Consider the following 15,490-nt stretch of genomic DNA (forward strand, 5'->3'; position numbering starts at 1 on the left):
ACATGTTCTTTGTTTCCCAGACAAAAGATGGTATTGAAAAAAATCTGAAGGCTGAAATAATACAGTATGATTTTAGAACTTCATTTTTTGACATTTTTGTAAGTATTGTGTCCCTACATCTAACCAGAATTCCATTACTCCACCTCCTAATGACTCTAAACAATTATTGATGTTGGTTCTTCTGCTCCCTGCAGTTGCTGGCAGTATTACGTTTCCTGGTGTTGCTGCTGGCGTATGCTCTCCTGCGGCTCCGTCACTGGTGGGTGATTGCAGTAAGTAGAGTTTTCACGGTCTCGCTGGTTGTGTGACGAGGGGTGTGCACTTGTCCGGCATTTTTACAGGTGTTGGTGGGGCCAAAGCTGAGGGTGAGTGGGTAGATGACGAATTCTCTCCACACTGCACCAGCTGACAGAACTGGTTGGCAAGTATCTGCACAGAGCTTGGGGAGTGGTTTTGGTCACCCACCCAAGCCAGTAATCAGCCTGCCTCTGCTATAGGCATGGCCTGCCTGCAGATTCTGCTTTACTTTTGGGTTTCAGCATCCCCTTTGCTGCTGTAATGACCAGACCCTCGATAACACTTGTTCACGGTTTGAGAGGGCTGAAGGCTCCAAATGGAGATTTGGCCAGAATTTGTCAGAAATCAAAACCAAGCAGTGATTAATCACGTTTTGATGTATTTGGGCAGAGTGAGTGTGTGAAAGGGATGAGAGGCAGCAGGGTGAAGTTCTGCTGATCACACATTTGCTGGATGTTGCCAGTACTGGGAGGGAGGAGGGAGGTCCGTGGGGGATGTGTTCCATTCACTGGGCTGAGCAGAGTGCTGCAGGGTCTGGTGTACGTTTCGTCATTGTGTTGTGCCCCCTTCACACCAACCTGCTCACACACTGTTTGCTGGTGATCTGGGTTGATTCATCTCAGGCAGTAGAGATATTGTCTGCTAGAGCTGGCTATGGCACTCTTGGCCAGAGGCTCTGCTCAGAATGGGGGGTCAGGGGTCAGCTTGGATGATAGGGGTCAGCTCGGAGTTTGAGGGTGGGGCTCAGGAGTTATCTCACTGACTGCAGGTCAGGCAGAAGCTGTTTATTAATTTCTATTTCTTAGCCTATAATTGATGAATTACCCTCCTGCTCTCAGGTTGACCCAGCTGGAAGGGGGGCACATGGGAGCAGTGCATCAGGGCAGGGAAGCAAGGATAAGGTGATTCCAGTACAGGTACAGTGGGTCACATGGCCTCCTTGTGCAGCACTAAGTTGTTTGTGTGTAGGGAAAGGCCCACTCTGGTGTTACTTTAACAGATAACTGTTGAGGAGGGAAGTCTCGGTGGGTCCTGGAGGTTCACCAGTTGATGCTCAGCTTGGCACTCTGCTGGATGTGAGGATGTTTCAGAGGAAAACACAAGCAGGTCTCTTACCTGGTCATTGTTGGGCTCATTCTGCTTTGAACAGCCTGTCACTGTCCCCACAGGGAACTGCCACTGACTCTTGTGTTTTCTTTTAGATCACCACTTTATTTACCAGTGGCTTTCTAATAATAAAAGTCATTCTCTCGATTCAGGTAAGGAGCATTTTATTATCATTTCTTTCTTGTTCTGCCATTCCTTCACGCTTGACATTCCCCCACAAGGGGCTGACTTTTACCATGAAGGTGACTCAGTAATTGGCCCAAGGACTGTGGGCCCAGAGCCACTCAGAGGTTTGAGCACAACATTCAGGGTAATTCTCTAGTGCGGTTAGAGTCAGTTATACAGTACTGAAACGGGCGCTTCAGCCCAACACATCTGTGCCGACCAAGTTGCCTAACTGAGCTAGTCCCATTTGCCTATGTTTGGCCCATATCCCTCTGAACCTTTCCCATCAATGGACCTGTCCAAATGCCTTTTAAATATCATAATTGTCCCCACCTCTACCACTTCCTCTGGCAGCTCATTCCACACACCCATCACCCTTTGTGGAGAAACTTGTCCCTCAGGTTCTGAGAGAGGGCTGCAGAGGGCCTGTCTTATTTGAGATGCTAAACCGATGGCTCCAGTGCTCTCTTGCTGAGAAAGATACCATGATATCACTCTGAAGTCATCAAGGGAATTACATTGCTGATACTCTTACCTCCAGCTAGATCAGGGAGGCAGATAATCTTGTCATTTATTGAACCTGGTGCCTTGTGCACACATTTTCTTCATTTCCTACCTTGAACCATGGCAGTACAAGGTATCTCTTCAGATCAAAAGTGATTTCAGATGTCCTACAATTATAAAAGTGATAAAATGCCGACAGAGCCCTTTACTGCAAGGTCTTTTGACATTCAATAGACCTGTTCTATCTATCGACCCCGTGAGGCCACAGGAATTCTTCTTTACAATGGCCTCCACCATGTCTGTTTGTTTGTCAGTGATTCAGCAAGTTAAGCCCTGGAAATGTTTGGGGATAGAAACCTGCAGCCAGTTTTGTGCAGTTAGTGTCTGCTGACAGTTGCTGAACTTATGAAATCACAATCCTGGTGAAGTCCTCAGCACCCTGGCTCTTGTGGCTCCCTCTCCTGGATCTGCACCAGGTAGACATTTGGCCTAAAGGGGGAACAGCAGCTGCTGATGGTCTGTGGTGGTTTTGGGGGATTTAAATGTGGGGGAGTTCTGTGTGAAGCCCCGTCTGAGCATTCCAGAGATGTCTAGTTAACTCAGAGCTGGACACTTCATTCAGTTCAGCAAGTTTCTTTTACAAAGGTCTTTAAAAGAAAAACAGTGCAGGTGCCAGAGGTTGGCACTGCAGAGTCATTGAGAAAACAGTGGGCCAAAGGGCCTGTTTCCATGCTGAGTCCATACTAGCCATCAGCCGCCCATTTACACTAATGCTACATTAATTGCTTTTTTGTTTTCAAATTCTCCCCACATTCTTCAACTTCCCCAGATTGTACCTACACACTAGGGACAATTTACAGCAGCCAGCTAACCTACTTTGGGCTAACTTTGGGCTCTCTGCCTGCCCTGTCACTCAGACTGATAACAAAACAAATCTGTCCCCCCACCATTGGTAACATTCTCCACACATGGGCCCCCAAACTTTCTCTGTTTGAATCACAGTAAATGAATGGAGGTTTTTCTGATTGGCCCCCTCCCAGACAATACTCTCCGTGTACCAACCTACAGCAGAGCAAAGTAGCTCAGTTACCATGGCAATCTTCAGCACCCCGAGAGCTGACTTGTTGCCTCTTCAGAGACATTGAACTCAAGCATACAATGTAGGAGGACGACGACATTTGGCCCTTCATTCCTGCTCTGCCATTCAATTAGATCACAGGTGATCTTCTGCCTCAACACCATTTTCCTGCCCATCACCATACTTCTGATTGATTTAATATCTGGAAACCTATTGGATTCAGAGTACAGCACAGAAACAGGCCCTTCAGCCCCACTCATCCATGCCAACCCTGATGCCCATCTATGCTAATCCCATTTGCCCGCATTAGGCCCCTATCACTCTACACCTTTCCAATCCATGACCCTGTCCAAATGCCTCTTAAACATTGAAATTGTTTCTGTCTCTACCACTGCTAGCTTGTTCCAGAATCTGACCACACTGTGTGGAAAGGTTGCCCCTCAGATCTCCTTTTAAATTTCTCCCCTCTCATCCCAAACCTATGCCCTAACTTCAGACTCCCCTGCCCCATGTAATCTTATAAATCTCTACAAGGTCACCCCTCAGCCTCCTAAGCACCAGTGAGAACAAACCCAGCTTACTTACTGTCTTGTACCTGAAGCCCTCTGTTCCAGGCATCATCCTGATGATTCTCTTCTACACTCTCTGTTGCTACCGCATCCTTCCTGTAGTGTGGTCCAACCAACGTTTTGTACAACTGCAACATGACGTCCCAATTCTTACACTCAGTACCTCGGCCAATGAAGGCAAGCAGGCCAGATGTATTCTTCATTACCCTATCCATCTGTGTCTCTATTTAAGGAATTGATTTCTGTTGTGAACAAACAGCAGGACCGAGCTTCCACAGCCCTTCAGGGCAGAGATTTACAAAGATTCATTACCCCCAGAGTGAAGAAATGTCTTCGCTGGGGAAGCATCTTACCACATCTACCCTGTAACTGTTAGAATTTTGTATCTTTCAAGAGCTGCCCTTCTATCTTCTAAGCTGCGGAGAACAGAGGCCCAGCCTCTGCTCCTATCAGCCATCCCAGGAAGCAGCCAGGTGAATCTTCACTGTTCTCTCTCCATAGCAAGTACTTACCAACACCCTGTCTAATTAGATAAAACATAATTACTTCTGTAGTCAAATCCTCTTGCAATAAACTTCAACGTACCATTTGCTGTCCAAAGTGCCTTCGATGATTTGCATGCAAGCACATCCAGGTCCCATTTAACATCAACATTCCCCATTTCTTGCTGTTTTAAAAAAACCTAATTTTAAACTTCTCCACCAGAGCGATAACCTCACCTTTTCCTACATTATTCTCCACCTGCAATGTCGTCACTCACTCAGTTTGTCCATATCCCCTTGGACTATTTGTATCCTCAACTACTCACCTTCCCACTTAGTTTTGTGTCATCAGCAAAGAATGGATTTTAGATTAGGTCAGGAGCAGATCGAGAGAGCGCTTCATTACTCTGCTCCTGGGTAACTGGCTCCAGGAGTCAACTCCTGTAAAATAAAGGGCTGGCAGACAGATTGGGCTGAAGGTCCTGTTTCCATGCTGTATGACTGCTTAACGGGATAACTGAACCCCAGTAGATGTTCATAGCAAAACCCAGAGTGGAGAAGAGCTGAAGCCCTGTAACTGGTGGGGACCGAGAGTTGCCTAGGTCCGTCCTTCTCAGGGGTCTGTTGATGTTGCTATGCCTGGCCATTTATTTCTAACATTTCAAGTTTGTGTGCTATAATAGCTGGTGCTCCTGCTGTTCTCAGCAGACCGAGGACAGGTATTTATATCTTTCAATTTTTTATTGCATTTCAAATTAATATACATAACATTAATGATTATACATTCAGTGTGAAGAGATCAGGATAACAATAAGTTAATATTTATACTCAAGGAGTAAAATATATAATCTGGACCTCCTGCACTCATGCCAAGTGAGCGTGATACAAAAAATTGAAAAGAGATTATATGAAAAGAGAACCCAAATAAACAAATAAATCAACAAAAACAAACCAAAAACTTCAAAAAAGACTGGACTGATATTTCTTTGGTTTAAAAAAACATTATTATATCGTTAGTTCCACTCCTATATTCAAAGGTTATTGAAAGGGATTCGAAAAGGTCTGCTAACATCATATGGAAATATTGAATAAATGGACTCAACTTCCTCAAATTTAAGTGAAGGATCAACAGTACCACTCCTAATTTTTTCTGTTTAAACATGTTATAGTTTGAGAAAACCATTGAAATGTGGTAGGGGGTATAGGGTCTTTCCATTTAAATAGAATGGATCTCTTGGGTATTAATGTAACAAAAGCAATCATACGACAAACAGATAAGTGGCCAGAATACCAGGTATTTATATCAAACCCTTCATTCAGTTTCAGACGAGAGGTGCCTTTGGCTACGTTCTGCCAATTGTTTCCTTCATACTTGTCTGGCTGGAGACCTGGTTTCTTGATTTCAAAGTCTTGATCCAAGAGGCAGAGGATGAGAGATGTGAGTAAATGTCTGAGGTAATGTTGCAGCTTTGCTGGTCTGCCCCTCTCTTAGGTGTGGTGTAGTCACTGGCTGTTTGCATCAACTGATAACCACACACTGGTGGAGTTGAGAAGGCAGGCAGTCGTCAATGTGACTCTCTGAAAGACACTGTTTGACCCACATCCCTGGTTTTTGTTTGTAATCCCACATCAAGTGCCTGCTCAAATTTCACTAAATTATTCATGGTTCATCTTGGAATAGAACCTTAGCATTGTTACATCACAGAAGGCCATTCAGCCACAGAATGTGTGCCAGCTCTATGCACCAATGCAGTCCATTCCTTTCTGCCAGCTGTAGAAAGGGATAAGGATGGAAGCAGGGTGGGCTTATAGCCCTCTGGTGCCTGTGCGCTACACACCAGCACCTCTACTTCCTCAGAAGGCAAAGGAAATTCAACATGTCCCTGTTGACCCTCTAATTTTTTTTTTACAGATGCACCACAGAAAGCATCCTATCAGGATGCATCACAGCTTAGTGCAGCAACTGCTCTGCTTGTGATCACAGACAGTTGTGGACATAGCTCAGCACAGCATAGAAACCAGCCTTCCCTCCACTGACTGTCTACAATTCCCACTGCCTCTGGAAAGCAGCCAACATAATCAAGGACCCCTCCCACCCCAGTCATTTTTTCTTCTCCCCCTTCCATCAGGCAGAAGATACAAAAGCTTGAAAACACATATCAGGCTTAAGGACAGCTTCTATCACACTGTTATAAGACTATTAAACAGACCTCTTGTACAATAAAGAACTCTTGACCTCAGTCTACCTCATTGTAGCCCTTGCACCTTATTGTTTACCTGCACTGCACTGACTGTAACACTATACTCTGCATCCTTTGGTTGCTTTTCCCTTGTACTACCTCAATGTACTGATGTTTTGAAACTTTGTATAGATGGTTGCAAAACAAAGTTTTTCACTGCATCTCAGGTGTGATGCTAATAACCCAATTACTGCAACACCATTTTCCTGCACTAACCCCAACCTTTCTTTCCCTTAAGATTTAAAAAAATCTATTGAATATTCTCAGCAACTGATCCTCCACTACCTCTTGGCAAGAGAATTCCAAAAATTCACCACTGTCCAGGTGAAATTTCTCCTCATCTCAGTCCTGAATGGCACAACGAGCTAACCCACCAAGCTTTCTATTATCACAAGTAGCTGCACTGGACTCACTCCCCTCAGCCAAGTCATTAATGTAAAAAATAAGTAGTTGTGGCCCCAGCACTGATCCTATTACTGATTACCAATCAGAAAATTATCCATTTATCCCACTGCTGTTTCCTGTTAGTTAGGCATTTCCCTATCCATGCCAATATATTACCTGGACCCCATGTGCTCTTATCTTGGGCAGTGCTCTTGAGGCACCTTATAAAATGCCTTCTGGAAACCCAAATACATTATTCTATTAGTAGCCCTTTTTCTACCCTATTACACCCTCAAAAAATTCTTGCAAATTTGTCCAATGATTTGCCTTTCATAAACCCATGTTAACTCTGCTGGATTGTCTTATGATTTTCTAAATGTACTGGTATTATCTCCTTAACGTCCCAGTGACAGATGTCAGGCTAACTGGCCTACAGTTTCCTATTTTCTGCCTCCCTCCTTTCTTGAATGGACCAACACATTTGCAGCTTCCCAATTCTCTGGGACCTCTCCAGAACCAAGGGAATTTTAGTGGATTACAGCCAAAGCATCTCTATAGCCACTTCCCCAGGGTGGAAGTCATCACATCCAGAGATGGCAGCCTGTAGCCTCATTAGAAATGGGTACTGAAACTAATGATAGCAACTGTTTTAAGTTCCTCCCTTTCTCTAGCTCCTTCACTATCACTTATGATTAGGACATTAAGTTTCTTCTGTTGTGAAGGCAGATCTAAATTAATTTAGAGAAATGAAGAAGATTCTATTTCCTTTATTAACTTCTCACTCATCTTCTAAAACAATGTTTACTTTAGCTACTCCCTTTATACACCTGCAGACATTCTTGCCATCTATTTTTATCATTTGTTAGTTTACTCTCATACTCTATTTCTTTAAGCTTTTTTTAATTCACCTTTTGCTGGTATCCCAATATCTTGCTTACCATCAACCTTCACACCATTGTATGCCTTTTCATAGAAGGCTACAGTACAGGCCCTTCAGCCCACAATGTTGTGTGGATATTTTATCCTCTAAGATCTATCTAACCCTTCCCTCCCACATAGCTCCCCATTTCTCTATCATTCACGTGTCTATCCAAGAGTCTCTTAAATGTCCCTAATGTATCTGCCCCCACAACCTCTGCCGACAGTGTGTTCCATGCACCCACCACTCTTTAAAAAAAAGAGCACTTACCTCTGACGTCCCCTTACACCTTCCTCCATTGACCACCTTCATGTGAGCCATTTTCACCCTGGGAAAAAGTCTCTGACTGTCCACTCGATCTATGCATCTTATACACCTCTATCGTCACCTCTCAACCTCCTCCCCAAAGGGAAAAGCCCTAACTCACTCAACCTATCCTCAGACATGCTCTCCAATCCAGGAAACATCCTGGTAGATCTCCTCTGCACCCTTTCTAAAGCTTCCACATCCTTCCTATGAGGCAAGGAGACAGAACACAATACTCCAAGTGTGGTCTAACCAGCGTTCTATAGAGCTGCAACATCACCTCATGGCTCTTGAACTCAGTACCCCAACTAATGAAGGCCAACACACCATATGCCTTAACAACCCCATCAACCTATGCAGCAACCTTGAGGGATCTATGGACATGGGCCCCAAGATCACTTTGTTCCTCCACACTGCTAAGGGTCCTGCCATTAACCTTGTATTCTGCCTTCAAATTTGATCTCCCAGAGTGCATCACTTCACACTTTTCCAGGTTGAACTCCATCTGCCACTTCAGCTCAGTTTTGCATCCTATCAATGTCCTGTTGTAACCTACAGCAACCTTCTACAACACCACACCACCAACTTGTGTGTCATCAACAAACTTACTAACCCACCCTTCCACATCCTCATCCAAGTTATTTATATAAAAATAGAAAAAAAGAAAATCACAAAGTGCAGGGGTCCCAGAACAGATCCCTGTGGAACACCACTTGTCACCGACCTCCAGGCAGCATACCCTCCATCTACCACCACCCTCTGTCTTCCATGGGCGAGCCAATTCTGAATCCACACAGCCAAGTTTCCTTGGATCCTATGTCTCCTGACTTTCTGAATAAGCCTTCCATGAGGAACCTTATCAAATGCCTTACTAAAATCCATGTACACCACATCCACTGCTCTACCTTCAATGAGCTGTGTCACATCTTCAAAGAATTCAATCAGGCTCGTGAGGCATGACCTGCCCCTCAAAGCCATGCTGACTGTCCCTAATCAACCTGTGCTTCTCTAAATGCCCATAAATCCTGTCTCAGAATCTTCTCCAGTAATTTGCCCACCACTGAAGAAAGACTCACTAGTCTGTAATTCCCAGGGTTATCCCTACCCCTTTCTTAAAGGAACAAGATTTGCCACCATCCAATCATCTGGCACTACTCCTGTGGCCAGTGAGGACACAAAGAACATAGCCTAAAGTGCAGCAATCTCTTCCCTTGCTTCCCATAATAACCTTGGATATATCCCATCCAGCCCTGGTGACTTATCTATCTAAGTGTTTTTCCAAAAGTTCCAGCACATCCTCTTTCCTCACATCGACATGCCCTAGTGTATCAGCCTGTCGTATGCCATCTTCAAACATCAAGGTCTCTCTGGTGAATACTGAAGCAAAGTATTCATTAAGGACCTCCCCTACCTCTTCTGACTCCAGGCAGATGTTTCCTCATTTATCCCTGATCAGTCCTACCCTCACTCTAGTCATCCTCCTATTCTTCACATGTGTAGAACACCTTGGGGTCTTCCTTAATTCTCATGCCCCCTTCTAGCTCTCCCATGTCCATCCTCAAACTCCCTCCTGGCTACCTTGCAACTCTCCAGAGCCCTGTCTGATCCATTCTTTCTAAGTCTTAGGTAAGCTTTCTTCTTGACAAGATATTCTACATCTCTCGTCAACCATTGTTTCTTCACTCTACCATCCTTACGCTGCCTCAATGGGACAAACCTATCCAGAACCCCATGCAAGTATTCCCTAAACCTCCACATTTCCACTGTGCACTTCCCAAAGAACATCTGTTCTCAATTTACACTCAAGCTCCTGCCTAATAGCATCATAATTTCCCCTCCCCCAGTTAAATACTTCCCCATATTGTCTGCTCCTATCCCTCTCCAAGGCTATGGTAAAGGTCAAGGAGTTATGGTCATTGTCACCAAAAGATCTGAAACCTGATCAGGCTCATTACCTAGTCCCAGGTCCAGTACGGCTTCTCTTCTAGTCGGTCTGTCCACATACTGTGTCAGGAATCCTTTCTGAACACACCTAACAAACTCTGCCCTATCTATCCCCTTTACACTAAGGAGGTGCCAATCGATATTAGGGAAGTTGAAATCACCCATGACAACAACCTTGTTATTTTTGCACCTCTCAAATCTGCCTCCCGATCTGCTCCTCGGTGTCTCTGCTGCTATTGGGGGGTCTGTAGAATACTCCCAACAGAGTGATCGCTCCCTTGCTGTTTCTGACTTCCACCCACACTGCCTCAAGTGGACAATCCCTCCAGGACATCCTCCCTTTCTACAGCTCTGACACTGTCCCTGATCAGCAAAGCCACTCCCCCACCTCTTTTACCTCCATCCATGTCCCTTTTGAAACATCTAAACCCTGGAATATCCAGCAGCCATTCCTACCCTTGTGACAGCCAAGTCTCTGTAATGGCCGCCACGTCATAGTTCCATGTACTTACCCACGCTCTAGGTTCTCTATGCTCCAAACTCTAACCCTTGTTCCTGATACTTCTCACATTAAAGTGGACACACTTCAGCCTATCCAACTGGCTGAAATTTTTCCCTTTCAACTGCTTATTCTTCCTCAGTCTTTCTACACTCTGCATCTACTTGTACACTAAGTGCACTAACCTGACCTATCACTCTGGTTCCCATCCTCCTGCCAAACTAGTTTAAACCCTCCCCAACAGTTCTAGCAAACCTGCCTACAAGAATATTGGTCCCCCTCCAGTTCAGGTTAACCTGTCCCTTTTGTACAGGTCGTACCTTCCCTAGACAAGATCCCAATGATCAATAGATCTGAAACCCTGCCCCAACTCCTCAGCCACATATTCATCTGCTAGATCAACCTATTCGTACCCTCACTGGCACATGGCACAGGTAGCAATCCAGAGATTACTACCCTTGAGGTCCTGCTTTTCAGCTTCCTACCTAGCTCCCTATATTCCGTCTTCAGGATCTTATCTCATTTCCTACCCATGTCATTGGTACCAATATGTACCACGACCTCTGGCTATTCACACTCTCCCTCCAGAATGTTGTGGACCCGATCCGAGACATCCCTGACCCTGGCACCTGGGAGGCAACGTACCATCCAGGAGTTTCTTTCACATCCACAGAATCTCCTGCACCCCCCACCCTTACTATGGAATCCCCTATCACTACCACTCTCCTCCCTTCCTTTCTGCACCACACAACCAGGCTCAGTGCCAGAGATCTAGTCACTGCAGCTTTCCCCAGTAGGTCATCCCCCCAACAGTATCTAAAGCGGTATACCTGTTATCAAGGGGAACAGCCACAGGGGTACTCTGCACTACCTGTCTATTCTCCTTTCTCCTTCCTTCTCCTAACTGTTACCCAGCTTTGGAGTGACTGCCTCCCTGTAACTCTTGTCTATATACTCCTCTCAGTATCCCATAGGAGCCAAAGGTCATCCAGCTGCAGTTCTAGTTCCCTAACACAGTCTACAAGGAGCTGCAGCTGGATGCACATCATGCAGATATAGTTATCAGGGAGACTGGATGTCTCCCAGAACTCCCACATCTCACAAGATGAACACACCACTGACCCTGGAGCCATTCTCACTACTCTGGCCTGGCACCAAAGGGGGCACCAAAGGGAACACCAAAGCTAGAAACTTATCTTTGCCTCATCTCACCAAAGCCTCAGTTCCTTCCCCCTGCCCCTAACACAGATCCACCACAAAAATAGCTGCTCTGCTTAGACCTACCTTCCTTTAATTTACTGCTGTTAATTAGCCAATCAACTGGTAACAATTTGCAAATGTGCCTCGTTTAGACTCTTGCAAGGTGAAATTCACCAGCTCAGGCAGAGAGACTCACCTCTTTTCAAAGGTCCCGCTCCAAATCCCAACTCTGCAAGGTGAAACTCATAAGCGCACTGACAAAGACTCACCTCTTTTCAAAGAGGTGCCCCTGTTGTTACCCCAGATGATTGCCTTCTCCTTTCTCATTGCCTTTCTGGGTAACCCTTCACCTGAACCCCTTTTCTATTTTCTGATTCTGCATTCTGATTCTCCCCTTGGGTTCCCAGCCCCCTGTCAAGCTAGATTCAACCCTCCCCAGCAAAATTCCTGCAGAGTTATTGGTCCACCTTGTCCAGCTTGTAGACATCCCACCTTCCCCAGACCCAGGAACTTAAAGCCCTCCTCCTACACCACCTCTGCAGCCATGCATTCACTCGTGCTCTGCCTATTTCTCTGCTCCCTAGTGTATGGAACTGGCTGTAATCAGGAGATTACTGCCTTTGAGGCTGTTTAACCTCTTCCCTAGCTCTCTAAATTCTGCCCGCAAAACTTTGGCCATCTTTCTGTCCACGATCTTCTTGATTTTATATGTCCGTAGATTCCATGTAACCTGATGCATTTTATTAGCACCTTATCATCTAGCCCTCCCAATTTCAAGAATTTATGTTTTTCTTCCTCATTTACTTAGCTTCACAACTAAATGTGATGTTCTTTTGGTTGTAATACAATTTGTCTCTGCCTCAGTGTACCAGGCATCACAAGCAATACACAGAGGCCCTGGCCTTCTTTACCCCAGTGCTGTGTCAGAGGGGCAGTTCTACTCTCCACCGGAGTCCTTCGCAGGTACCTGTCAAAGCAGCTTCTCTCTTCGATATAGTCTCTTCAGAAAGCACAAATAAAAACAAGATGTTAGAAACACTCAGCACGTCAGGCAGCATCTGTGGAAAGTGGAAACAGTTAAGGTTTCAGGTTGAAGACCCGTCATCAGTACTGGTGAAAAGAGAAAAAAGGTTAGTTTGAAGTTGCAGGGAAGTTGGGGGAGGGTTGGAGAGCACACCGGGAACAACGTCGTTAGGGTGAGCTCAGGATTGCCATGAGAATAAGTTGTGGAGGTCATCCGGTTGTTGGGTTAATGGTGGAAGTTAGAGAGAAATAGAATAAACCAAACCCAAGAGCACTTAGAGAGTGAAAGGTGAAAGTTGTGAAATTCAGGGCTGTGGGACATGCCTGGTCTGGCCGGCTGAGTCTGTTTTTATTTCAGATGCCCAGTATCTGCAGTTTTTTTGATTTTCCTTCAGCAACCTCCGTGGGAAGCGAGAGGCTGTGTGTAGGCAAGCAGGAGGTGAGGTACAGGAGAGGGCAAGGTTGGGAGGGAGAGTGGGTTCGGGAAGGAAGAGGGCACAAGAGGGACTGGGGGAGCTGTGTGTCTGGTCGCTGTGTTTTATGCAGTGTCACTTATGCACTGTCCTCACATGTAGGGAGACTGACCTGTCCTCCAGCTTTAAGCTGAGAGCTGAATTGGGAAAGGATGGCAGGGTACTTAGACGGTTAGCCTACATCAGGAGTAGGGGAAATGCTGTAATTTATTATTAAGGAAGTGCTGATGGGAGTGGGCAGAGTCGCTGAGTACTTATGAAAGGGAAATGACATCTCACAAATCCATTAGCTTTTTGTGACAAGCAGAATGAAGAAAAGTGAACTGTGGTGCATTTGCACTTCCAGTTAATGTGTCGCACGATTATTAAACAAAGTTAGAGCCCCTGTATGAAACAGCAATATTCTGGCATGGATGAGAACTGGGTAACAAACAGAGTAGGAATAAACATTTGTGTGTTGGGAGGCTGGGAGCAGTGGGTGCCTCGGGGATCGGTGCTGGGACCCAGCTGCTCACCATCTGTATCGTTGATTTGAATTGGGGGCTCGAGCCCAATACTTCTGAATTTGCTGGAGGTACAAAGCTAAGTGGCAGTGTGACGCAGAAATGGTGCAGAGGTTTCCGTGGGGGTAGACAGGTTGGTGAATGGGCATGGGACACGGCAGGTAGAATCGAACGTGGAAACGTGTCGGGAAATGCAGGGTATTTGTCAGTGCTGAGGGATTGAAAGGTGTTGTGTTCAGAAGTAACTGGGTGTCCTTGTACACCAGTCACTGAACGCTAACATGCAGGTTCAGCAACAGTTTGCAAGACAAGTGTTTCATTGGCTGTTATTTCAAGGGGAATAGAGATATATTGCTCCGATTGTATCGTGCCCTGCTGAGTCCTTGTGGAATAGTGTGTACTGGTCTATTCTCCCAGCCTAAGAAAGGATCTAGAGGGGGTGCAGCAGAGTTCACCAGATTGATTCCTGGGGGTGATGGTGGTCGGGGTTGTTACATGAGAGATTGAGCAGACTTGGCCTGCAAAACTTTAGGAGAATGAGAGGTGATGCAAAGTTTTTATAAGAATGAAAATCTTTCCCCCTCTTTCCCAGTTCTGATGAAACATTCCCTCTGTTTCTCCTTCCACAGAAGCTGTCTGACTTGCTGAGTATTCCCAGAATTTTCTGTTTGTATTCCAAACTTTTATGCGACTTGACGGAGTAGATGCCGGATGATATTTTCCTGGCTGGGGGTCAAAAACCAGGGATCAGAGTCTCAAGTAGAGGCTAGAACCCGGAGGAAAGATGATGAATCAGCAGAATTCTCTACCAAGAGGGTTATGGAGGCATCCCTGAGTGTACTCAAGAAAGCAATTGAGCTTTTAGATAATTATGGTTAGGGAGATGGGGATAGTGCAGGGAATTGGTACTGAGCTAGAAGCTAGGCCATAATCTTACTGACTGGTGGGTCAGGCATGAGGGGCTGAATGGCTGCCTCCTCTGTTGTATATTGGTAAGGACTGGGAGGGATATCAAAGCCTCTGCATTGTTCACAACCGACCCTGGGCCGTTCTGAGTGAGGTGTGCTATTACCTGTCTGCTGTTAGCTGTGCTGTGTTTTGCTTCATGTTACAGGTTCTGAAGATGAGTTGGATGAGGAAGGTGTGGGAAGGGTTGCAGCAACACCTCAGGTATGGACGAGTTGAAGTTTTCACAGCAAATACTGTTTGTGGGGAAAGGGGCTGATTGTGTCCATTTTGGGGAGGCAGGTGTCACTAGCCAGGCCAGCTTTTATTGCCCATCCCTAACTGCCCTTGAGAAGGTGGTGGTGAGCTGCTGCTTGAACCACCAGTAGAGGGCTATGGGGGTATTAGGCTTGCAATCCATTGACCTGCACTAACGATCCAGTGCAGTGCCAAATCTCACCACCACGTGGGGAATTTACTTCCAGTTAGTTCAACCTTCTCTTTGTGTTAGTTAATAAATGATATTGTCAGATTTGATCTCGCCCTTGGGATAAAAGGCTCCTTCAGTGCTTTTGGGTCAGTTGTCCCAGGGTCACACCCAGCAATGAATTGGGAATGGTGATGTTTCTCCAGATGTATAATCCAGATCCCATGCACCCTGTCCTCGGAGTTACTGCTATGTTTTAATCTGAGCTTTAGTCTTCCATTTCCCGTTCTCCTCTCCACACTCAGCTTGGAAAGGTAAAAAATAAACATTAAAAAGAACCCAGTAAAGTAGAGCCAACCTGAAAAAGAAATCTTCAACCTCTCAGTGGGAAGTTGCATGTGATGATTGCAGTTGCAGTCTGCTCC

At 45.6% G+C, this 15,490-nt stretch overlaps 1 protein-coding gene across 1 annotated transcript in view; it reads left to right on the forward strand.

Annotated features, from left to right (window-relative positions):
- Positions 1–15,490, forward strand: part of stard3 (StAR-related lipid transfer (START) domain containing 3) — a 36,284-nt gene that overhangs the window by 6,882 nt on the left and 13,912 nt on the right. Inside the window, exons 3-8 of the mRNA XM_052038847.1 lie at positions 21–98; positions 195–272; positions 1,500–1,556; positions 5,523–5,640; positions 12,559–12,657; positions 14,808–14,863. Of these exons, the coding sequence (XP_051894807.1) occupies positions 21–98; positions 195–272; positions 1,500–1,556; positions 5,523–5,640; positions 12,559–12,657; positions 14,808–14,863 (486 nt within the window). The remainder of the gene's footprint in view (positions 1–20; positions 99–194; positions 273–1,499; positions 1,557–5,522; positions 5,641–12,558; positions 12,658–14,807; positions 14,864–15,490) is intronic.

This window comes from Pristis pectinata, chromosome 25 (genome assembly GCF_009764475.1).
Source record: "Pristis pectinata isolate sPriPec2 chromosome 25, sPriPec2.1.pri, whole genome shotgun sequence".
Lineage (NCBI taxonomy): Eukaryota > Metazoa > Chordata > Chondrichthyes > Rhinopristiformes > Pristidae > Pristis > Pristis pectinata.